Source organism: Puma concolor, chromosome D1 (assembly GCF_028749965.1).
Source record: "Puma concolor isolate L17-30 chromosome D1, mPumCon1.1.hap2, whole genome shotgun sequence".
In the NCBI taxonomy this organism is placed as follows: Eukaryota; Metazoa; Chordata; class Mammalia; order Carnivora; family Felidae; genus Puma; species Puma concolor.
The window spans coordinates 109,796,989-109,823,258 of NC_141676.1; the positions used below are offsets into that span (position 1 = coordinate 109,796,989).

Below are 26,270 nucleotides of genomic sequence, written 5' to 3' on the forward strand. Positions count from 1 at the left end.
TCTGCCTCTCCCCTACTCATGCTCTCTCTGTCTCTCAAAAATAAACATTAAAAAAATTTTTTTAAAATAATAAATGATTTTATTTCTTGAAGAAGGACCTCAAAAACTCATTATTATTAGACTATAAAATCTCATACAAAAAAAAAAAAAAACCTGACTCATATTCTCCTTTCAGTTTTAGACGACTTGGATAATAAACTGGCTCAGGAACAATGTCCAAGCTCAGGGAATACCACAGCACCTCTCAACTATGGATCAAGAGCACAGTGCAGTCATTTTTACTCCAGGGGGAACACGCACGGAAATATCACGGGAAGGTACCAAAACCACCATAATGGAGCTTCTAATATGTCTATCTATGACATCCTAAGACCAGGAACCCCTAGGGAAGGTTTTAAAACCTTTTCTCCTAGAACAAAAACAATTTATGATATGTACAGGACAAGGGAGCCCAGACTCTCAACGGAAGATTACGTGCAAAAGAATAGTTTCGGTAGTACTTCTCTGTGTTTCGACAGCAGGCAGCCATCAACTTCACCGGCTACAATATATTTCACAACAAGAAGCTTACATTTTCCAACAATAACTCAGAACAAGAGTGGGTTTATACCACCAAGACACCAGCAGAGCCCAAAGAGAACTCCTTTATCATCCATTATATGGAATAGATCAGATTCTTCCGGAGGTAGGCAGAGCCAGGAAGAATTCCTGGGGGCACCTTCACCGATGGAGATTGACTCTGCTGACCAGTATGTGTATCCCAGGTGTTTTCAGGAGAACAGGAGATACGAATTTTACCGTTCACAGAGTGTTTACCAAGGTGTTCATTTAGACGCCTGCATGGATAATGCAATGAGTCCTGACCCATTTGAGAACTCAGAAAATATGCCATTCTACCATCAAGAACACCCATTTGCTAGATGTTTCTCTAGCAATACCTTTGGACGAAACAGGGAACAGAGATTTAAACAAAGTCCTCTTTGGGGCCAACGCGAAGAACATTCTTTCTGGTCTGACTTCCCTCAAAGTAGGCATCCATTCACTTCTCACAGAGATTCTGAAATGATATCCATGGAAGTATCAGCTGGTCACAGCCATAGCATTCATTCTCAACACTGGGGATCATTTTCTCCTGGTTACAAAACAAATATTTTCAGAGATCATGAAGAGCCACATCTCTGGCAGTTTGACTCTCAGACAACCACGCTGGAGAGCACGGAGGTGTCGCGAGGCAGTGAGAGCCAGACGACTCATTTCAGCATGCCAAACATTTGCCCTGGGACTGGTCCCAGCTATCACAGCACATCTGGCAGGTCAGTATGCCAACAGGGCGGTCCTCCTACAGAAGTACACCTGGACAAAGAACCTTACTCGTTTGGAAATACTCAGACGACTCTAGCATCCTCATTCAACACCTCCTTCCCCCCGATTCCCGACGACAGAGGGAACCCTCAGAGGCCCAGCTTTCAGAATCCCACAGTTGCTGTGCACAAAATTAAGCCCGCCTCTCTGCCAATAAAAAGCTATACGGAAGTCACTGCGACCAAGAGCGATTCGGTCGATTCTCCACCTCTTACTGAAAGCCCACCCAGTATCTTGGTCACACAAGTGACTAAGGAGAAAGTCTTGAAGGAATCTCTTTGGGAAGAAGACAAACAACTACACAAGATGGACCGGACACACATGACAAGTGAAGTCCCCCAACCGGTCTCACAGACAGTAACCTCTAACCATGCCTCTGACGTTCAAAATCCCCTCTCCCAGGAGTCAGCCAAGGGCAAAGGGTTTGCTTTTAATGCATCTACCACAGTAAGTTCAAAGAGGTCACCTGGAGTCATTTCTAGGAAAGAGAGCCCCAAAATTCATATATCACACAGAGAGCGATCCAATGAACTTAAAAAAGATAAGAATCACACGGGGGACAGAAAACTTGGCTCAGCAACTTCCCTTGCTTTCATTCAGGAACGCACAACAGCGTCTTGGCCCAGCCCAGATCAAGGTTGTCACCAGGAAGTAAGAGCAAGTACTGAAGCTATTTCAGGCATTATTAAAAATAACCACTGGAGCTCTGAACCTGCTGATGGTCAAAAGGCACAGTCTGCAGAAAAGCCTGCTGTTTCAGATACCAAGGAAGAACAAGGTACCACAAGTCCTTCCGCCAACTGTAGCAAACCAGCTGCTCGTCGTAAGATCCCACGCGATTCTTCAGATCTGTCATCGGGTATACTACCTGGCTCCTCACCATCGAATAATTCTTTCCTTGACACTCCGGCGATTCCTTCAACAACAGTGTTCTCCAGGAAAAGTCCTTCGGGCAAGGATCCATCTCCGGGAGAAAGAGCACAAAAGGACAATGATAGCAAGGACCAAAGTGATCAGTTTGCCCTAAGCCGCTCAGAAAACCCAAAGCGTAACGATGAGTGTGTACTTGTACACAATGAGGAAGTTGATGTTGCCAAATGGCGTTCTCACTCTCCTTTCAAGGATGGGAAAGGAAAAGGAAAAGTGAGGCGACGCATAGCCTCTCTGGAGAAGTTAAGCAAAATGGAAAGTAGATCAGCACCCACCAGTGATAACAGTAGCCCCGTGGAGATGAATCAAAGCAATTCCAAGCCTCCTGAAGTTCACACGACTTCCTGCACCTCACCAACAAAATCAGCCAGATTTCTCATCAATAACCGGAAGTCGGAAAGTAAGATAATGGCTTCTCCGTGTAGGAATGAACCACTTCCATTCCAAGTCAAAAATAATGTGGAACACCCAGCAGGGAAGTATACATTGAACAAATTCGGTCCCAGTTCTTCTGAGTCAGAAAGCACATGTTCCAAAACAGTGTCAGACTCGGTCCCAGTAGCACCTGAAGTCACAGAGAAGGCGACAAGCCTGAAAAACATTGGGTTTGCTTCTGTTAGAAAAGGACCGCTTCCGTTCCTCATCAAGAGGGCCGTGTCGTGTCCGTCAGGGGTACCAGATGCCTCAGATGGGAGAGACAAAAGAGAAGAATGCTTGGTCTCAAACACAGATGCTTCTGCTGTAACACTAAAACCTTGGGAGGCGATCATTAGCCCTCTGGAAAATAATTCACCTGTTAGCGATTTGTCTTGGCCAAAAAGACACCACCAAAAGGAATACTTTCCAGAATGCACTGAAAAGGATGGTAAAATTGCTGCCTCCGGGACAGGCCTATTTTCCCTTTCAAACGAAGACCCTCTGCCTTTCTCTTCAGACGCGTCAAGAAAAGAAAGTGGGAAAACGTTACGTAAATTTAAGACCACTAGTACGTTTTCTGTTTCTGGCGATGAAGATAATGTAAAATGTCTTGAGGTGGTTTCAGTATATTACACTCTACCAAGGAAATACAGCAAAAAATTCTCTAACATTCTTGAAAAGTATACACGATATATCGATTCACTTACGGAATCAACTAAAGTGGAGACTGAAACCTTTCCCAATGCTTTTGAAAAAGAAAAGCTAAATTATTCTACCCAAGAGCAGTCAGGAACACCTTCATCTGAAGGTCTAAAGATGCTGGTCACCTCTGCTCAGGAGAAGACCCACTGTCTTTCTCGCACCAGTGAAAATATGACCGCTTCACAATTACCAAGCATTTGGCCCTCAGAACCAACATTAAAGGAAGTGGATTCTACTGAGGCACGTGTTTCTCTTCATAAAGGAGAATCTAAAACTGGAGAGATTTCCCCAGATAACTTCGCTAAAACACCCCTAGGTGATTCAGAGAGCAGAAAAGAGAGAGGGAAAAGATTGCAAAGCGAAACTCTGCCTCCTTCATCAATGCTTCAGGAAAAAAAAGGTACAGAAGAGAAAGCTGAAAACTGTCAGCAATCCAGTAAATCGGGCAACAGTGGTCCTTCTAATCTCCCAGCCCATTCAGAAGAGAATGTTGGAAGTTCCCAAAATGGAAGAAGTTCCGGGGAATGTGTAGGTACTAGGATAGCCATCACAGCTCCTGGAACTGGAGAAGGCCTTCCGAGAGAGATCGTGGACGGTAGTTCCAATGGATTGCAGCCTAGTCAAGTAAGAGGGGAAATTGGAACAGATTTCCAAAAAGAGACTAGTAAACCACTTTCTGACTTGGAAAGCCAAGTCTTTGCTCTTACTCCAGCTTTGCATAAACTACAGCTTTTTGAAGGGACTTGTTCAGGTGAACCAGATTTAGACAGTTTGCAGTCTGAACCCAGAGAGCTACCTCCAAGGAGTCAGGAGATAAGCATGACAGAGAACAGCAAGGCTGAAGATGAAATGCTAAAGTTGGCATGGGATCAACCTTCATTTCCTGGAGGAAGCAGTAAACAGAAAACCAGCTTGGATGACCCAGAAAAAGGGAAAAACAGATCCGTAGTTAAACACAAATTGGCAGCCATGTCCAAAGCAAGCAGAAAATTCCTAGTTAAAGATTTAAGCCCCAGAAGACACGTAGCTACTATCTTCCCCCAAAGTGGGAACAGTTCTGGCTTTGGCAGCTTATCTCTTGGCACGGCCGAGTGCAACCTGCCGTCCCCTGAGCCTACTCCAAAGTCCATAGAGTCCAGAAATGAAAGCAGGTTGAGTTGCGATATAACGGATGTGGAAAAGTCAGAGAACTCTCTCCAGGTTACTGTAATACCCAGTAGAGAAGCTTCTACACACTTAAGCAATCCGAAGTCTAACAGCATTTCACAGCTACAGCGGAATGGGTCTAAAAATATCTCAGAATCATCACCAAAGTATGAGAAGTCTAAAGATGTAACAGCAGCTCAGACTTTGGAAAGAGAGTCAAGAACTTTGGCCCAACCCACATTCCCCAACCTCGGGGAAGCAGACTTCTCTGACCATCAGAGAAGAATAAACCCTCCTTTTCCTTTGGAGCCTACAGAGAAATCTAGAGTAAGCATTCCAATGGCCAGTTATCAGCAACAACAAAGAAGTGCTTCATCTCTGGAGTGGGGACCTGAACTGCTCCCCTATCGTTCAAACAGTTTAAAAAGCATCAATGTGCACGGTGATCTGGTACGCAAAAGTCATCCTCCAAAGGTCAGGGGGCGCCATTTTTCTGAGAGCACTTCTATTGACAATGCCCTGAGTGAACTGACCCTCGGGGATGAATTCTCTGGCAACAGCGGATACAGTCGAAGATTCAGATCCTTTTCTGAGCTTTCCTCCTGTGATGGAAATGAAAACCGGACTTTGGGTGGCGGCAGAACAAAAATGGGGCCCAAGTTTGCAACATCTATATCTAGACCTATTGACTATGGAATTTTTGGGAAAGAACAACAGTTGGCTTTCTTGGAGAATGTAAAGAGGTCACTCACACAAGGAAGATTATGGAAACCAAGTTTTCTTAAGAACCCCGGCTTCCTGAAAGATGATGTAATTAACCATCCTCAGCCAACAGAGCTACCAAGCTCAGATTCTCCGAGCGGCCAGATGCCGGAAGATGCCTTATCTCCAGGCGCACCACTTTGTATCTATGAAAAGACTCCAGTAGACTCAGATTGTGACACGGACACAACCACGGATGATGAATACTATCTGGATGAAAATGACAAAGAGTCAGAACTGTGAGGCTTCTTCGGTAACATGCGTATAACCTTTCCACCAAAAGTTTGTAATGGAAATCAAGTGTACATGTGTATGCCCTTGAGAAGGACACATATAAAAAAGATCTAGTGTGGGCAGCACCTGCTCTGAAACTACCCAGATTCTCTTTTTCTCCCCCCACTCTATAATATATAAACATATATAAGCATTATATGCTTCCTAAATTCTAGAACAAATGAATTCTTGTTTTCTTTATATATATAATAATAATATATTATATATATTCTTAGCCTTTCTCCCCTCCCTCCACTTCATCTCTAATTCACTATCCAATTTTGGCTTTCTGCTTTACTCTCTCCCTAACTTTTTTTTATACCTTTCACTGTCATTTACAACCCTAGTGTCCCAGGCGTACACAAAACTTATTAATTACCCAGAACAACCAGAAAATTCTGTATGGCCTCTTCCAATCCATGCCCTATATTCAGGACATTAAAAAAAATGTAGGGATGATGACAATGGAGTAAATATTAGCATCCTGTTTGACTCATCAGCATTTAGAAGGATTAGGGTTTTTTTTTTCTTTCTTTCAAACAAACATAAGGAAATTTTCACAAGGGCATGGTGTTATATCCATAGTGAAGCCAGGGAGCAGATGTTTGATGTATTTGTTGAGGTTACAGAAGAGGAGCTGAATCCCTTTCAAACCAAAAAATATGAGTACTCCTGGCAATACCTTTGAAGACATTGGTACGGTCTGGGTGACTTGTTAAGGACTGAATTAAAAAAAAAATTTTTTTTTTAACGTTTATTTATTTTTGAGAGAGAGAGTGCAAGCGGGAGAGGGGCAGAGAGAGAGAGACAAAGAATCTGAAGCAGGCTCCAGGCTCTGAGCTGTCAGCCCACAGCCTGATGCAGGGCTCCACCTTAGGCACCATGAGATCACTGCCTGAGCCGCTTAAGCTTGGACGCTTAACCCACTGAGCCACCCAGGCATCCCTAAGGGCTGAATTTTAATCTAGTCGATGAGACTCAGACTAGGCAACACGCTGGTGCAGAAGGTGGCTTGGCCACAGACCGTGCTTAGGAGGGGAGCATGACTGGGCCTGCAGGTAGGTACGTGGACGTCTGTCATGAGACTGGCTTATCCTCACTGCAGCTTTCTCCTCACCTGGTTTTTCTCATTTCTCCAGGACAATCCATTTCTCTATTTTTATTTGCAGGATAGAACACTTTTTTTTTTTTTTCCTGTGCATGTTCTTGTCATGAATATCCAGCGGGAGCACTGGCCAAACCCCTCAAATGCTGCTGAGTCAGATCAGATGCCCTGGGATTCAGTCTTCTTTGCAGGATCATTTACCAAACCCATGGGGAATGATAAGGCAGAGCTTCTAAGGGCTTGTCGCTAGGATTCTCTGAATAATTTATCTAGGCTAAATACGTCTCATACTCACGGATAACTTGATTTCTAACTCTGTAGTTGCCAGGCAGAACTTCTGGAACTTTCTCTCCTAACAGGATCAACACCAGTAGATGGCAGTGAAGATAATTGACTAGAACTACAGAAAGCAATGCCATCCGGGATTTTCATACTATGAGGGTCAATGGGAGTGGTTTTCATTTTGATTGGTTTATATTTGCTTCCTGGCCTAACTTTATTCTCCATTGTTCTCACCTAGTCTGTTTCATCCATGTAAATTAAGGATAATGGTAGTGCTGGTGAAGCAAACCGAGATCTGGAACTGATGGAAATGCAAGAAAGAGCTATATTATTATTATCCTCGTAACCATTGCTTTGCCCGGAAGCAAAATGCCACAGCTAGTTTACATCATTTCCAGGACTCTCAAAACCAGTAAACATGTGGTAACTAACATGAAAGCTATTCCCTGAGTCTGTAAATTGTTCTAAAGTTCAGGCTCCCACCAATACCAAGCTCAAAGAGACTAATCGTAGCATTTTAAATCAACTGTTCCGAATATTTGAATTTGTATGGTAAAGAGCAAATAACATTCTATCCCTTTTTTTTATGTTTGTAAATTCTGCCTTTCCCCTTTTTGTATTTATCTGATTATTTAAGTGAAATTTTCATAAACCATAACTTAAGTTTTCCATGTAGTTTTTAAGATATTCAGAGTTAATATTTTAATATTAAGCTTCTCAGTTTTTGAAAAATGATCGGCTTGCAAGCTCTATTTCAGTAAATACTCTGAGTTTACATGTATGTTACAAAAGGTCAGATGAAGTTACCTTATTTTTCACTGAGTTTAGGCTATAGCAACCGTCAGTTAAGGTGAGGATGAACAGCTACCCCGAGGTCCTACTTCCCTGCACTAGAATCTACTATTTGAATTCGAAGGTAATTAATTGATGACCACTATTGCACTATTTGCCTGTTGGTCTGGCTCAAGAATCAAGAAATCCGAAAATTCACACAAATAGCACCTTCTGTGGTTTTATACTTTTATAAAAACACTTCGTTAAAGAAGTACAGCCAATTTCTATGTATTTTAACATACAGACTGCTGCTTTTTAATATTCATTTTTGGTATAGCTATAGTAATTTATAATCGTCATTTTTATACCCCTGACTTGTTTTCTCAAGGATACAATCATTATTAAAATAAACATTCACGTAAATGGAGTAAATCATGAGGGAATCTGTTCTAAGAAGTACCTTTAAATTAACTTGTTTAGATAATGTACTTCAACTGTACCCTGTAAAGTTATTTAAAATAGGGCTTCGTGAGGTTGTTTCCGTTTTTAGAGACCTCCTTCTAAATAATTTACCCCTTTACGTTGTAAATACAATGATGCTTATCAAACTCCCAACTGCTACTAACAAGGTTTTGACTGATAGAAAGTGAATAAAAGCAACTTTGCATAGAAGGTAAATGGGTGCCTGTACTAAAATTGAGAAACTCGCACCTCCATAAGGGCACTATTCTCTGTGGAACGCTAGAAGGTTGAAGCGGACTTATTGCTAAGTTTATTGTTAACGGTAGTGATAATGCTTTAGAATATCCCGTTTAAATGTACGGGGTAAACATGTAAATATGTTACTTTCCAAGCAAGTTTGTGAATGTATTACCACTTAGGGGCTGTCTGTGATTGGCACACCTGTGTTTCTGAAGCAAGCAAGCCTTAAGCACTTTTATTAAAATGTTAAAATGTCAAAGAATCCTTTTATGTACCTGTTCTCAGTCGTTTTCTCTAGACATGAAAAGTGTTCACAAGACAAGGTGCAAATTTAAAACAATGCCTGTGTTGAAATAAATGATTTAAACAGATGCACCGTTTGACTTGTTTTTTGTTTTTTGTTTTTTTTTATTCCCAGCCTCAAATGATTATTTTTTAAGTGTGAAAGTTTCAGGAAAAATTCTAAAAAGGGGTAGATGGGGGTGCCAGATGCATTCAAACAAATCTCTCTGGTTGTTGAATGAGATCAGCCTTATATGGAGTTTTAAAAACACATTGACTTCTCTTCTTCATTCGTCTGCAAAAGCAATCAACCAACACAGGGAGATCAGTCTATCTGGTTGCAGACCAGGGGAGGAATGAAGAAAGTCTGGCATCTCTGTCTGAGAGGAAGAGGGGGAGCTCCATGGAGTTGGGTTATCCAGTGCCCAGTAGCATTGGTGAAAACCGAACAGTTCTTTCCAGTTGAAATATAAGACACGCAACATTAACAAATTAATAGATTTGTACTCATCTTGTGTCTTTTCTAGAAAAGCAACTGAAAGGCTGTTTCTCTGCCAAGGACAGCAGAGTGTTGTCATCTTGAATACGTGCAGTGTCTTCTTAAAATTCACCACAGTCCATTGGTTCAGCCAGGATTTTTAGTTGTAGACAACATAATCCTCTTGAGATTGGCTCAGAGAAAAAAGGCCTCCTTGCAAAGCGTCTGCAGTTTGCTCACAAACACACTGATAGGGAAGACAAAACAGATATTCAGTGGAAATTCCAGCACCAATATCTCAAATCATGTCACAGCATTGGACTGCCATGGGAGCAGCTGTCTGTTATGAACAGGAAGATGCCACATCAGGAGGGAACCAACACACAGACTCACTGCATTCACTCCGGGGAAGTCACTGCAATAGACACAGCAGCACTAGTATGGACGGACTTACACGTAAGCATTTTTATTGCTACGATGTTCGTTGTGGCAAAACTGGCAACGGCACACTCAGTAAGAAATGACCGAGGGGCACCTGGGCGGCTCAGTCGGTTCAGTGTCTGACTCGGCTCAGGTCACCATCTCGCGGTTCGTGGGTTGGAACCCTGCATTGGGCTCTGTGCTGTCAGCACAGAGACATGCTTCTGATCCTCCGTCCTCCTCTGTCTCGGCCCCTCCCCCACCCACGCATACACTCTGCCTCTCTCTCAGAAATAAACAAACATTAAAAAAAGGGGGAGGCGCCTGGGTGGCTCAGTTGGTTAAGCTTCCGACTTCGGCTCAGGTCATGATCTCACTGTTAGTTTGAGCCCCGTGTTGGGGGCTGTGGTGACAGCTCGGAGCCTGGAGCCTGCTTCAGATTCTGTGTCTCCCTCTCTCTCTCTGCCCCTCCCTGGCTCACGCCTGTCTCTCTCTGTCTCTGTCCCTGTCTCCGTCTCTCTCTCCCTCTGTGTTAAAAGTAAACATTAAGAAAAAATTAGAAAAAAAGAAATGACTGAAAATATGATGCAACATCCACCTATGTGATATTATGAAGCCATTAAAAAGAATAAAATAGAACTGTATCAGTTGACTTAGGAGAATTTGTATTAGTACTATTGAGTGAGAAAAGCAAAATCTCATTTTCTAACAAGCATTAATAAAAAACCTGCATATGCATGTGTACATATGAGAGGATACAGAAGAGGCTAATGTGTCATTTGCTTTGTGGCCAGGTATGGGTTGGGAGGTATATTTAACAACGGAAGGGAGAGAGAAAGGGTAGCCAAGATCACCTCCACAAAAGAATATGTAGAAATATACGTGTGTATGTACAACTATGATTATATTTGTGCATTTAGAATTATATATCGGTATATAGATAAAGAATTAAAGATAATTGTTTTAAAGATTTACTATCCAGGAGAATATTTAATGTTATTTTCTGTTAAAAGGTAAAGAAAAAAACCTTTAATTTCTACTTAAATTTTCATGACAAATTGTGTTGTTGTGGTTTTTTTTAAGTGTATTTATTTTGATGGGGCAAAGGGTAGAGCCTACAAGGGGCTCAATTTCTGATCTCTCTAACCAAACCATGAGATCACGAACTGAGCTGAAATCAAGACCTGAACTGATACTTAACCGACTGAGCCACTCAGTCACCCCGGAAATATTCTGTTTTAATAAAATGAATGCTGGTACTAATTTTCCCTCTGAGCTCATGCTTTTTTCCCCGACCACTCTTTCCAAGTTTTCCTGTCATTCCAGTCTGGAGTAAACTTGGAAGAAGTTCTAGAAATGTTTTGGAGGTATGCAACAGAGACCGATATGATGGTCTTACCAGCAGTCACTTTTTTTCCTTTCCTCTGGGAACTTCATGCTCTCTTATACACACAGACACTCGTCATCACCACCATCCCCACATACATGCTTATTGTGGAAGAATCGATGTTCTTACAAGACACTAAGTGTGAGCACAGTTGACTGTTTCGGAGATGGGTCCCTGACTCAGGCTGGACCAGTGAGGAGTTATGCCTGGGGTGGAAATACCCCTATATGATGAGGTTCTAAAAGCAAGTTAATATTTAAAGCACTTGTCTCACAATCTAAAACCCATGCTAGGAACTGCACTATATAAAAGGGCAGACACTGACTTTAAATCCCCAGCACCCTTGCGAATGCGTGACTTGAAGTAGGTGTTAAATATTATTGAAATAATGTTTCACACATGTTATGGGGTCTAAGCTCCTCTAACCCCATGTAAGGTTTTTATTAATTAATGACACTGAAAAAGACAATTCTCTAAAGTCAGAAGAGTAATTTATTACAAGGATACAAAGATACCCTAGAAACCAAGGGCAGAGGGGCGCCTGGGTGGCGCAGTCGGTTAAGCGTCCGACTTCAGCCAGGTCACGATCTCGTGGTCCGTGAGTTCGAGCCCCGCGTCAGGCTCTGGGCTGATGGCTCAGAGCCTGGAGCCTGTTTCCGATTCTGTGTCTCCCTCTCTCTCTGACCCTCCCCTGTTCATGCTCTGTCTCTCTCTGTCCCAAAAATAAATAAACGTTGCCAAAAAAAAAAAAAAGAAACCAAGGGCAGAGATGCCACTTACGAACTGTAGCAAGCCTGTATAGTGCACCAGAGAGTTTTGTGTATTTATCCTCCATTTACAGTCTATAAAGCAAATGATGGTGAAGTTTCCAGTGCCTCTGCTTAAGAGATCAGCTACAAATTGAAATCTTTTTTTTTCCCTTAATATTTATTTATTTATTTATTTATTTATTTATTTATTTATTTAGAGGGATAGAGAGCAAGCAGGGGAGGGGCAGAGAGAGAGAGGGAGAGAGAATCCCAAGCAGGGTCTGCACTGTCAGCACGGAGCCCAGTGCAGGGCTCAGACCCACAAACTGTGAGATCATGGCCTGAGCCAAAACCGAGAAGTCAAATGCTTAACCGACTGAGCCACCCAGGCGCCCCCAAATCTCTTCTTATAAGGACCCCAGTTAGATTGGATTGAGGCCCATCCGAACGGCCTACTTTTACTTAATCATCTCTTTAAAGGCCCTACCTCCAAATACACATTCTGAGGTAATGGAGCTTAGTGCTTCAATATATGGATTATGGAGAAACACAATTCTGCCCAGATCAGGGAACATGGGGGTCCAACACAAACCAACATGAAACTCTGACAATAACTAATAAAGTCCTTTGTCTCTGACCCAGGAGTCTTGTGTCTTTTGATAGCATCCATGAAACAGTAACAGGCTAATCTGTTAGTTTCTAAGAGGCTAGAATCTCAGACCCTGTACAGTTCTCAACACCCATATTTTAGCACCTACCACAATACATTGTGGTCTTTACACTAGGCCACACGAGTTTTATGGTCAAAGTATAATGTCTAAAACATAGTAGACATTGAATAAGTATTTGAAATTTGATTTATGATAAAGAAGCTAGGGGCACCTGAGTGGCTCAGTTGGTTAAGCATCCAACTTCAGCTCAGGTCATGATCTCACAGTTCGTGGTTTTGAGCCCCATATCGGGCTGTGTGCTGACAGCACAGAGTCTGGAGCCTGCTTCTGATTCTGTCTCTCCCTCTCTCTCTCTGCCCCTCCCCCTCTCACAGTCTGCCTCTCTCTCTCTCACAAATAAACATTAAAACAAATTTTTTACACTAAAAAAAAAAAAAAAAAATCTAGCCAAGTCATTGGTTGATCTGAAGAGAGATGCTTTTAAAGATACAGATTAAAATGAGAAAAAAAACAGGTTGGTATAGATTCAGTATTGCTAAACAGGAGTTCAGATACAATTGTATGGCTTGATAATGTTCTCAAAAAATACTGGGTGTTACCACAAGTGTTATGTAATATATTAGGATATATTATGTAATATATATATAAATATATATATGGCCATATTTTACATATCATATCCTCTCATATCAGCTAACCCTCAGATTATTTCTCCAGAAATTTTTTATTTTTTTTAAATTTTTTTTTTCAACGTTTATTTATTTTTGGGACAGAGAGAGACAGAGCATGAACGGGGGAGGGGCAGAGAGAGAGGGAGACACAGAATCGGAAACAGGCTCCAGGCTCTGAGCCATCAGCCCAGAGCCTGACGCGGGGCTCGAACTCACGGACCGCGAGATCGTGACCTGGCTGAAGTCGGACGCTTAACCGACTGCGCCACCCAGGCGCCCCTCCAGAAATTTTTTAAAGTCTGATTTTGGAAGAATGTGAATAAAATGTGTTCTGCACAGTTTTTCAAAGTGATAGCTAAAGCACAGCAATGCTTTCCATTTAAAGCATGCAGACAACTCCACAAATAAAACCTATCAATGAAAGTAGTACTAAATAATGCTACACTTTAGCCTTATCATTTACCACTGATTTACTACCAGTTTCTGAAGATCTTTCTAAAATACAAAGAACACTGTCTACAACCTCTACTCAGTATTACTAAAATGGGTCAAGAGAACTGGGACGGGTTGTGCCCTGGTAAAAGGGAATCATAGCAAGAATGCTGGGTAGTCCAATTACCGCCAGGAGATGAACAGAGAGGGTGCCTGGTTCTAGCGTTTCTGAATAGGGGTCCGGAGTCAAGAGGGTGCAGAATCCCTGTGTCCACTCCACTTCGGGTTCGCCCTGGCTCACGCAGCCCGAACACAGTGTTTATTTTCTTGGAATAGATTTGAACCATAAGCAGATAAAAGAAACAAAAATAATAAACAAATGTGGATCAGTCAGAAGAAAAGGCAGCCAGTGGCTTCCAGCGCTTAGGGATCCTGCCAGTCTCTTCCCGAACCCACCTTCCACATCTGAGTGACCAAGACCAGTCATACCTCATCAGTTTCAGGGGACAGGAGCCACCTGACAGACGGGAAGCTCACCGGCCAGGCTCAAGGTAAGCCTTCCGCCCCGAATCCGGTTACCCCGGTGCCCAACAGCTCCCTTGGGGTCTGTCGCAAACCTAGTGGACGCTCCGAAAACACTTGTTGAGAAAAGCCGAGTGTAGGGGGAAGGAGATTAGGGAGAAGCTGGGGGAATCTCAGAGCAGAGGACCACAGAGTTTTCAGAGGTGGCGTGGGGAGGGGAGCCAGGACCGTGCCAGTCGCTCTGCACCTTGTAAACCCAGTGAAATCGTGGGCTAAAGGCGTCTTCCTAAACGACTTGGAAGTTCTTCGCTGCGGGGGCCCTTGGCTCGCCCCCCTCACCCCCACCCCGCAACCACCACTGTGCTGGCGTCCTTTAAAAACGGTGGATGAGCTCCGGCAACCGGAGGAGGGGGCGGCCGAGGGCGCAGGCTCGCAGCCTCGGCCGCTCGGAGCCGCGCCCTCCGCTGACCCCAGGGCGAGGCGCACGGAGCTTGGGGCCCGGAGAGGGCGGGGCGGCGGGAGGCCGCGCACCGGCCCGCCCCTGGAGCCCGGCCCCTCCCCGCCGCCCCGCCGCCCCGTCGCCGCCGGCGCCGAGCTGACCTCCGGGCCCGGCGACCATGCCCCGCCTCCCGCGGGCCGCGCTGCTGCCGCTGCAGCTCGCCCTGCTCGTGGGCGCCGGGGCCCCCGAGGCGTCGGTGAGCGCGCCGCGGAGCCTGGTGTGGGGGCCCGGGCTGCGGCCCGGCGTCGTCCTGCCCGTGCGCTATTTCTACCTGCAGGCCGTGGACTCGGAGGGCCTGAACCTCACTCGCTCGCCCCCAGGTAGCGTTGAGCCGCCGGCCTCCGCGCGCCCCGGTCCCCGCCGCCTGCGTGGCGTCCTTTCCCCCCCGGCCGCCCTTCCCGCGGGTCCGGCCGCCTCCCTTGGCGCCCCCGCCTCCCCGGACGCACCGGGAGGGAGGGAGGGAGGGAGGGAGGGAGGGAGTGAGTGAGTGAGTGAGTGAATGAATGGATGAACTCCCAGGGCCCTAACTGGGACGAGGCGTGGGCCCTGGGGTCCAGCTGCAGGCGCTCGGCGAGGCCGGGGACTCACACGCCCTAGCCGACCACCCCAGCTGTGACGCAGGGAGCGCCCCCACGCGGTGAGTCATCCAGCCCCAGAAATCCTCGGATTCCGTGGTCGAGGCCTGGTGGCTTGGGGACAGCCGAGTCCTAGCCCCCGGGGAGATGTCAGAGCAGTGCGCGCAGGGGGCGTGAGTGCGAGATGTTTGCCTTCTCAGTTTGGAGTTGTCACCAGCAGCTTGCAGGAATTAGTGAAACTCTCGGTCCGCACGGTGGATCTTGTCCTGAGTCCCGTCCCACGCTCTCCTACACGTCTTGCCTTTGCAACGTCTTAACGACTTGTCCTGGTGGTTTCTGGGTGTTGCCAGTCAGGATTTGCTAATTTATGTCTAATTTATGTTCAGCCAACTGGCATCCTGTTGTATCAACCAAGAGGCAGTAGAACCCGGCACTGCTTCCATCGCCAGTGGGAAACCATGACTGCTTGTTTTTAGTTTTAGAAGGACTTTACATGGCCCTAAGGATCGGAACAAAAGATTCTTTTTTTAATGTTTATTTTTTTGATGTTAATTTATTTTTGAGAGAGACAGAGAGGGTGAGCAGGACAGGGGCAGAGAGAGAGGGAGACACAGAATCTGAAGCAGGCTCCAGGCCGGGAGCTGTCAGCACAGGACCAGAAGTGGGGCTTGAACCCACAAACCTTGAGATCATGACCTGGGCCGATTTTGGACACTCAACCGACTGAGTCACCCTGGTGCCCCTTTTTATTTATTTATTTTTGAGAAAGAGAGAAGCAGAGAGACAGAGAATCCCAAACAGGCTGCACCCCGCCACCCACTGTCAACGCAGAGGTTGATGGGGGCTCAGACTCACAAACAGTGAGATCATGACTTGAGCGGAAATCAGGAGTCTGTCTCTTAACCGACTGAGCCACCCAGGTGCCCCAGAATAAAAGATGCTTAAACCCAGGTTCTAAGTCTTCCACTATGGGGTGTTAACTATAGAAATATAGAAAAGTATAAAGTTTACTTTCTAAAATTAATTTTACAATGTTATAATGGGGTGCTTTAGAAAGAAAAGGGAAAACTAAAGACAAATTAATTTATACAGGAAAAAAGAAAATTACATGATCCAAAATGGCATGCTGCTAATCTTACTATTAATGAAAGAGCTATACATTCATTTAAAATTCTAATTTTTAATCTAAAAATATTGGCAAAGGGTTTTTAAGCGGTAATACTCAAAGCTGTTAAGGGAGCCTCTGGAGACTCTCAGTGACCTTCATGCTCTTCAGGTGGCAGCACAAATTGCCAAAAAGTTTCTGGAAAGCCATTTTCCAAATGTACCAAGAGTGTTAAATATTTAAAAATTGAATGTACAAAAAGATAACGTTCAACAGTTAGAAAATATAATTTCTAAAAAGATGTCATTTGCAGACAATGTCCATGCCCTTTAATCTAGTAATCTGATTTCTAGGTATCTGTCCTGAGAAAATGGTCAGAATGTGATTTACATGCAAGAAATTCTTGCTGCGTTGTAATTACTTATGGCAACAAATTTAACTAGCCAACTATAAGGTAGTTGCTAAATAAAGTTTGGTACATTCATGTGATGGAATGTTTGACAGCCCATTAAACTTAACATTTTAGATTCCACTCATAGGAAGTATTTAAAATAGTCAAATTCATAGAAACAGAAAGTAGGATGGAGGTTGCCAAGGGCTGATGGAAGAGGGAAATGGGGAGTTGTTGAAAAGGTATAAAGCTTCAGTTTTACAAAACGAAAAAGGTGTAGAGATTTGTTGCATAAAAATGTGAATATACTTAACACTACTGAACTGTACACTTAAAAATGGTTTAAGCAGCCAACTCTTGATTTCGGCTCAGGTCATGATCTCATAGTTAATGGGTTTGAGCCTCACATTGGACTTGAGATTCTCTCTCTCTCTTTCTCTCTCTGTCCCTCCCCAGCTTTCTCTCTCTCTCAAAAATAAATGAATAAACAGTAAAAAAAAAGAGAGTTTAAAAAAATGGTTATGATGATCAATTTTATGTTATATGTTATAACCATGATTTTTTTTAATTTTAAAAGATTATTTAATAATGCTTATACTAGGGGCGCCTGGGTGGCTCAGTCGGTTGAACATCCGACTTCGGCTCAGGTCATGATCTCGCAGTCTGTGAGTTTGAGTCCCCTGTCGGGCTTTGTGCTGACAGCTCAGAGCCTGGAGCCTGCTTCGGATTCTGTGTCTCCCTCTCTCTCTGCCCCTCCCCCACTCATGCTCTGTCTCTCTCTCTCTGTCAAAAATAAATAAACATTAAAATAAATTTAAAAAAATAATGCTTATACTACGTTATCAGTAGACTAAACAGGAAAAAAATTATATAGTTTCCTTCTAATTTTATAATAAATAGATGAAACTATAGCTCACTCATTAGTGTTCTCAGTGGTTATAGCAAGAGAATAAGGATCTCTTTTACTCTTTTTTCAACGTTTATTTATTTTTGGGACAGAGAGAGACAGAGCATGAACGGGGGAGGGGCAGAGAGAGAGGGAGACACAGAATCGGAAACAGGCTCCAGGCTCTGAGCCATCAGCCCAGAGCCCGACGCGGGGCTCGAACTCACGGACCGCGAGATCGTGACCTGGCTGAAGTCGGACGCTTAACCGACTGCGCCACCTAGGCGCCCCTCCTCTTTTTTCCCAGGAAAATCTCCCCCCAAATAATCTTAATGTTTTCATAACCAGGAACAATTCATAAAAACCAAAAGATTTCACCAAGTCTTTTCAGACACCCTCAATTTCGTACCCTTCGATTCTCCCTATTTCCTATCATGCCACTTGATTTTTAGCTTCTATTAAATGGCTGTCCTGTAGTTCTGAGAAGCTCACCCAACCAGTTTTTTACATCTCTACCACCATTATTCACTTGCAAATCCCGAAATTTTCCCTTCTCCAGGAACTTAATGAAAAAGAAGCAATTAAAAAATGTTTTTCAGTTTTATTTTAGAGAGAGCATAAGCATGGGAGAGGGGCGGGGGGGTGGGGGAGAGACAGAGAGAGAGAGTACCTTAAGCAGCTCCACACTCATTGCGGAGCCTGATGTGGGGCTCAGTCCCATGACCCTGGGATCATGAGCTGAGTTGAAATCAAGAGTCATGCCAGTGAATGTCAGAAGAAAGCCGGAGTAGCCATAATTAGACAAACTAGATTTTATTTTTATTTTTATTTTTATTTAAAAAAAAATTTTTTTTTTCAACGTTTATTTATTTTTGGGACAGAGAGAGACAGAGCATGAACGGGGGAGGGGCAGAGAGAGAGGGAGACACAGAATCGGAAACAGGCTCCAGGCTCCAAGCCATCAGCCCAGAGCCTGACGCGGGGCTCGAACTCACGGACCGCGAGATCATGACCTGGCTGAAGTCAGACGCTTAACTGACTGCGCCACCCAGGCGCCCCAAGACAAACTAGATTTTAAAACAAAGGCTGTAACAAAGAGATGAAAAGGGCATTATATTATAAAGGGTTTATCTGTCAAGATCCAACAGTTGTAAAAATATATGCCCCCAACTTGGAAGAAACCAAATATATAAATCAATCCCAAACATAAACAAATTTATAGATAATAATACCATAATTGTAGGGGACTTTAATACTCCACTTAGAGCAATGGACCGATCATCTAAGCAGAAAATCAACAAGGAAACAATGGCTTTAAATGACACACTGGACCAGATGGACTTAACAGATATATTCAGAACATTTCATCCAAAAGCAGCAGAATACACATTCTTCTCGAGTGCACATGGAACATTCTCCAGAAGAGATTACATACTGGGTCACAAATCAGCCCTCAACGGGTACAAAAAAATCGGTATCATATCATGTGTATTTTTCACAACACTGTAAAACCACGAGAAAAAATTTGGAAAGCCCTCAAATACATGGAGATTAAAGAACATCCTACTAAAGAATGAATGGGTTAACCAGGAAATCAAAGAAGAAATTAAAAAATACATGGAAGAAAATGAAAATATAAACACAACAGTCCAAAATCTTTGGGATGAAGCAAAGGCAGTCCTAAGAGGGAGTATTGCAATCCAGGCCTATCTCAAGAAGCAAGAAATGTCCCAAATATACAACCTAACCTTAAACCTAAAAGAGCTGGAAAAGGAACAGCAAATAAAGCCTAAAGCCAGCAGAAGAAGGGTAATAACAAAGATCAGAGCAACAATAAATGATATAGAAACAAGCAAAAAAACAAATTAGAACACATCAGTGAAACTAAGGTCTTGGTTATTTGAAAAAATTAACAAAATTGGGGCACCTGGGTAACTCAGTCAGTTAGGTCAGGTAAGAGTCAGACTTTGGCTCAGGTCATGATTTTGCCATTCCCAAGTTCCAGCCCCACGTTGGGCTTTGTGCTGACAGCTCAGAGACTGGAGCCTGTTTCAGATTCTGTGTCTCCCTCTCGCTCTCTGCCTCTCCCCATTAAAAAATAAACATAAAAAAAAAAAAAAAAAAAGAGGTGGCTCAGTTAAGCATCCAACTCTTGATTTTGGCTCAGGTCATTATCTCATAGTTAGTGAGTTCAAGCCCCACATTGGGCTCTGCACTGACAGTGCACAGCTTGATTGGGATTCTCTCTCTGCCCCTCCACTGCTCATTCTGTCTCTCTCTCTCTTTCAAAATAAATAAACTTCTAAAAAATGTAAAATAAAAAAAAGAATTAAAAAAATTGATAACCCCCTAGGCAGACTTATCAAAAAGAAAAAGGAAAGGACCCAAATAGATAAAGTCACAAATGAAAGAGAAGAGATCAAAAACAACACCACAGAAAGACAAACGATTACTAGAGAATACTATGAAAAATTATATGCCAACAAACTGGGAAATATGGAAGAAATGGGAAAATTCCTAGAAACTCAAACTACCAAAATGGGAACAGGAAGAAATAGAGAATTTGAACTGACCCCTAATCAGCAAAAAAAATGGAATCAGTAATCAAAAATCTCCCAACAAACAAGAGTCCTGGGCCGGATGGCTTCCCAAGGGAATTCTACCAGATTTAAAGAAGAGTTAATACCTATTCTTCTTAAGCTATTCCAAAAAATAGAAATAGAAGGAAAACTTCCAAACTCATTCTACGAAGCCAGCATTACCTTGATTCCAAGGCCAACGACCCCACTAAAAGGGAGAGTTACAGGCAAATATCCATGATGAACATGAATGCAAAAATTCTCAAGAAGATATTAGCAAATCTAATTCAACAGTACATTAAAAGAATTATTCACCATGATCAAGTGGGATTTATTCCTGGGCTGCAGGTCTGGTTAAATATTCATAAATAAATTAACATGACACACCACATTAATAAAAGAAATGATAGGAACCATATGATCTTGTCAATAGATACAGAAAAAACATGTGACAAAATACAGCATCCATCCTTGATAAAAACCCTCAACAAATTAGGGACAGGTGAAACATATGTCAACATCATAAAGGCCATATACAAAGACCAGCTAATATCATCCTCAATGGGGAAAAACTGAGAGCCTTTCCCTATAGTCAGGAACAAGACAAGGATGTCTACTCTTGTCACTACTATTTAACATAGTACTGGAAGTCTTAGCCTTAGCAATCAAACAAGAAAAAGAAATAAAGTCATCCAATTAGGCAAGAAAGAAGTCAAACATTCACTATTTGCAGATGGCATGACCCTCTGTAGAAAACCCAAAAGACTCCATCAGAAAATTTCTAGAACTAATACATGAACTAAGCAAAGTCACAGGATATAAAATCAATATGCAGAAGGATGCAACTGACTCAGTTAGACATCCAACTTCGCCTCAGGTCATGATCTCACAGTTTGTGGGTTCGAGCCCCGCGTCGGGCTCTCTGCTGACAGCTTGGAGCCTGGAGCCTGCTTCAGATTCTGGGTCTCATTCTCTCTGCCCCTCCCCGACTTGTGCTCTATCTCTCTCTGTCTCTCAAAAATAAATAAATGTAAAAACATTTTTTTAAATGAATAAACATTAAAAATATATATTTAGAAAAACCAACATGTAGAAATCTCTTGTGTTGCTATACACCAATAATGAAGCAGCAGAGAAAGAAATCAAGGAATCAGTCCCATTTTCAATTTCACCAAAAACGATAAGATAACCTAGGGATAAGCCTAACTAAAGAAGTGAAAGATCTATACTGTGAAAACTATAGATCACTTTATGAAAGAAACTGAAGAGGACACAAAGATAAAAAAGCACTCCATGGTCATGGATTGGAAGAACAAACATTGTTAAAGTGTCTATACTATCCAAAGCAATCTACACATTTAATGCAATCCCTATCAAACTACCATAAGCATTTTTTCACAGAGCTAGAACAAACAATCCTAAATTTTGTATGGAACCACAAAAGACCCTGAATAACCAAAAAACTCCTGAAAAAGAAAAACAAAACTTGAGGCATCACAATTCCAGATTTCAAGCTATATTACAAAGCTGTAGTCATCCAGACAGTATGGTACTGGCACAAAGGTCAATGTAACAAAATAGAAAACCCAGAAATGGACCCACAACTAACCTTCAACAAAGCAAGAAAGAATATCTAATAGAAAAAAGTCTCTCAACAAATGGTGCTGGGAAAAGTGGACAGTGACATGCAGAAGAATGCAACTGGAGCACTTTCTTACACCAACACAAAAATAAATTCAAAATGGATAAAAGACCTAAATGTGAGACAAAAAAAAAAACCCATCAGAATTCTAGAGGAGAACAGAAGCAGCAACTTCTTTGACCTTGGCCATAACAGTCTTACTAGACAAGTCACCAGAGCTAAGGGAAACAAAAGCAAAAATGAATTATTGGGACTTTCATGATAAAAAGCACAATAAAGGAAATCATCAACAAAACTAAAAGGCAACCTACAGAATGGAAGAAGATATTTGCCAATGACATATCTGATAAAGGTTAGTATACAAAATCTAGAAAGAAATTAGCAAACTCAACACCCCCCCCTCCAATAATCCAGTGAAGAAATGGGCAGAATATATGGATGCTTTTCCAGAGAAGACATCCAGATGTCCAACAGACACATGAAAAGATGTCCGACATCACTCATCATCAGGGAAACACAAATCACAATGTGATTTGTATCATCTCACACCTTTCAGAATGGCTAAAATTAACACAAGAAACAACAGGTATTGGTGAGGATACAGAAAAATGGGAACCCTCTTGGTGGGAATGCAAACTTGTGCAGCCACTCTGGAGAACAGTATGGAGGTTCCTCAAAAAACTGAAAAAAGAACTACCCTACGATCCAGCAATTGCAGTATTAGGCATTTACCCAAAGAATACAAAAATACAGATTCAGAGGGGTACATGAACACCAGTGTTTATAGTAGCATTATCAACAATAGTCAAACTATGGAGAGAGCCCAAATGTCCATCGACTAGTGAATGGATAAAGAAAGTGTGGTATTATACACACACACACACGCATGCGCGCACAATGGAATATTACTCAGCCATCAGAAAGAATGAATTTTGCCTTTTGCAATGATGTGGATGGAACTAGAATATATTATGCTAAGCAAAAAAAGTTAATCAGAGAAAGACAAATACCATGTGATATCACTCATATGTGGAATTTAAGAAACAAAACAGATGAACATACAGGGTTGGGGCAGGAGAAAAGAGAGGGTAACAAATCACAAGAGACTCTTAATGACAGAGAATAAACTGAGGGTTGATGGAGGGAGGCAGTTGGGGGATGGGCTAGATGAGTGATGGGTACTAAGGAGGGCACTTGTCATGATGAGCTCTCACTGTTGTATGTAAGTGATAAATCACTGATTCTACTCTTGAAACCAATATTGTAAGGTAAACTAAAATTCAAATTAAAAAAAATATGTGAATAAGGATGGCAATAAAATGCTTTTAAAAGAAAGAGTGCTCAACCAACTGAGCCACGTAGTCACCTTGAGGCAGTTTTCCTCTCAAGATTTAGACCTTCTTACATGACTTACCAAGATTCCCTTAATAATTATTACTCCCATTTAACAGTCATATTTGTCTGAATATTGTTATTATGCTGTGTATCTCCAGGTACCTAGATAACAAACGTGATCTTGAATGTTCTAAGCAAAGGATTTCAAACTGGAATCCAAAGAGAGAAATTAGAGGGTCTGTGACCTTGGATAAGGGGAAAGGACCTATCTCTCATGTGTATTTTTACTCCCTTCTGACTTAAATTGAGTATTTCCTTCTGTTCCGAACGTAGGCAAAACCTGTTAACATTGTTACATTCCCAGCATCTGATATAATGCCTGGCAGAGATGCTCAGTAAATACTGTAGAGAAAAGAAAGGAAAGGGTGGAGGCAGGGTGGTTGGAATATCCCAAGATGGTGGATACAAATACTCACTTTCTCCTCAGTCCTCCTTTACCTTCACCAGTAATAGTATATTCAGAAAATAATCTTACCTCCTACTTGGGTAGCACTTTAGTGTTTTAAACTGTGTCATGTTTAATTTGTTCTCCTTAATCATCTTGTGAGATAAGAAGGATAGGTACTGTTCTCTCCGCTTTACACGTAAGAAACTGAGGCTCAGTGAGGCTAAAATGTTTTGCCTGTGGCCCCACAGCCATTAAGCGTCAGAGCCAAGGTACACATCCATGCATGCTCTTTCCGTCTAATCAAATCTCCCGTGAGATGATTGTCATGCATCAGTTTTCAGCAAGTTCCTGGAGAGCATCCGTGGTCAGCAGACAACCAGACATTTTTGGAAGATTACGCTTAGCCTCAAGGCAAAACAGCTTGGCCTTCTGGCACTCTGTTCCCTTGGCCACACGGGGTTGACCCTCGTTCGAGCTGTCGAGCCTTCATAATCTTCCTAAACAAAACGGGAGGCGGTGACTCCATTGTACCAGGAGCTCTGGAGGTTATTCCTCCAAGTCTGAATTCTGCAGACCAATATGCTAACCTTACATAGCGTGACCAGGTGGATTCAGGAGGGGCTTGGAAAGAAGAAGGATTCAAGCTGGCTCTCCTACCTAACATAGGTGACGTTGGTCAGGTTACTTATCCTCTCGGAGTCTTGGTTTCCTGATCTGTAAAATGAGGCTGACAATACCCACCTTACAAATTCTTGTAGGAAATAAAGAACGTAGAAAATGCAAATGAAAATCTCCAGCTCGGGCACTGGCACATAATAAATGCTAAGTAAGTGATTAAAAAAAAGTATTTATTCCTTTCCAAACCAAAAGCCTTCAGAAGCTCTGATTCCAGTGATACAAGGCTTTGATCCTGTGAACCTCCTTTGGTGTCCATGGACCCTGCAGCCTCATTTAACTCACTCTCTTAAAGTCTGAACTTGTGAAGTAGGAAAATTCAAGCTCGGCTTGAAGTCTGTTCAGTATGTTGGTGCCTGGGGCCAATGAGAATTCACCTTCCTTCCATTGAAGCAATTTCAAAGTGCCCTCTTCTAATTCTCTCTCTCTCTCTCTCTCTCTCTCTCTCTCTCTGTCTTTAATGTTTATTAACTTTTGAGAGAGAGAGGGAGCACAAGCTGGGGAGGGGCAGAGACGGAAGGGGACAGAGGATCTGTGCTGACAGCAGAGAGCCTGATGTGGGGCTTGAAACTTGTGAACCGTGAGATCATGACCTGATCCAAAGTCAGATGCCTAACTGACTGAGCCACCCAGGCGCCCCTCATTTTCTCTTTTATGAGGTTAAAATTGCTTATTTCTATTTCAGTCCTGGCCATTGTTAAATTGTGTTGATTCCAGCATTAATGTCATGCCAACAATGACACAGGCATGTAAGATTACTATAAACATAGCTGAACATTAAAATATTAAAAATGGCTACATTTTATTTTTATACATATATCTTGAAATGGAATGTTTAAATGCTATTTCAGAGACAAATTTTATAGTTGGAAGAGACAAGACAATATCTAGTCCAATTCTTTGAATTTAAAAATAAGGAAGCACTTTGGAGCTGTTTTTTTCTGTAAATCTATTTTTTCCAAAAAGATCACACAGTCACTAATATGTTTCTCTTATATCTGTTTTGTTTATTTAAAATCATAAATTTGTGGAGAACAGGACTCTTTGATCAAGAGACAAAGCTTTTCTGTTTCCTATTTGGGGAGAATATAATGGAAATTACCTCCTAGTTCCCAGGCTCTGCCTGCCTGATTTTCAGTTTGCCACACTGTATTGTCTTTCTGAAACCAAGTGAGAGGGGCACCTGAGTGGTTTAGTTGGTTGAGCATCTGACTTTTAGCTCAGGTCATGATCTCACAGTTCATGAGTTTGAGCCCCACATTGGGCTCTGTGCTGATAGCCTGGAGCCTGCTTCAGATTCTCTCTTTCCCTCTCTGTCTGCCCCCTTCTGTGCTCACGCTCTGTCTCTGTCTCTGCCTCTTTCTCTCTCTCTCTCTCAAAAATAAATCAACATTTTAAAAAAGTCATTTAAAAAAATAAAAATAAAACCAAGTGAGAAATAACATGAAAGCAATAACTAATATGCTTCATTTAAGCATTTCAGGTAAATGGCTAACATTTTAAATAATTTCACACTAAATTCTTTCCTTTTTTTTACAACATTCCCTATGTTGGTTATAGTTCATTTATTTTATCAGATTGCTTTCATAATTTTATCACACTCATTTCAATGCTAAAATAAAATAGTAAAATTTAATAGCAAGATGTCAGATACTACATTACTATTACAAACTGAAGAGACTGAGGGACACCTCTCCTGACCCACAGGAAAAAGTAAAACCCTTGAAGATCAAGAGAAACTAGAAACTTCACTCACTAGATTTAGAAACTAAGAAACTAGATTTAGGTTCACTAAGTAATTTCAAAAATACATATATTAAATATACTTAATGTCATACTATGATAGATGTGGGACCAAAGACTGCTTTGGTCACCACTATTTTTTTCCAGGGCTGTGAATTTCAGAGGATTCACCCCCTTTTTTTTTTTTTTTTTTTTCACACATTTGCCTTTGATATAGTGATTAACTGTGGTGAGGACATTAACTGATCTTTATTCTCAAAGCTCCTGGGGATCAGATCTGCCCTGATCTGCAGACTCTCTGAAGAAAGATACTGCAGTGTTTATC

The 26,270-nt window shown here is 42.2% G+C and overlaps 2 protein-coding genes across 8 annotated transcripts in view; both read left to right on the forward strand.

Moving 5' to 3' along the window:
* Positions 1–5,782, forward strand: part of EXPH5 (exophilin 5) — a 77,726-nt gene extending 71,944 nt beyond the window's left edge. For all 6 annotated transcript variants that reach the window (XM_086679184.1, XM_086679183.1, XM_086679185.1 and 3 more), the window contains one exon: positions 176–5,782. In XM_086679184.1, coding sequence (XP_086535310.1) covers positions 176–5,562 — 5,387 coding nt within the window. In that variant the 3' untranslated portion in view covers positions 5,563–5,782. The remainder of the gene's footprint in view (positions 1–175) is intronic.
* An 8,837-nt stretch (positions 5,783–14,619) lies between these two features.
* POGLUT3 (protein O-glucosyltransferase 3) overlaps positions 14,620–26,270 on the forward strand; it is a 28,768-nt gene continuing 17,117 nt past the window's right edge. Inside the window, exon 1 of one of the 2 annotated variants that reach the window (XM_086679190.1) lies at positions 14,620–14,886. In XM_086679190.1, the coding sequence (XP_086535316.1) occupies positions 14,685–14,886 (202 nt within the window). In that variant the 5' untranslated portion in view covers positions 14,620–14,684. The remainder of the gene's footprint in view (positions 14,887–26,270) is intronic. The other variant, XM_086679191.1, reaches the window with a different exon arrangement.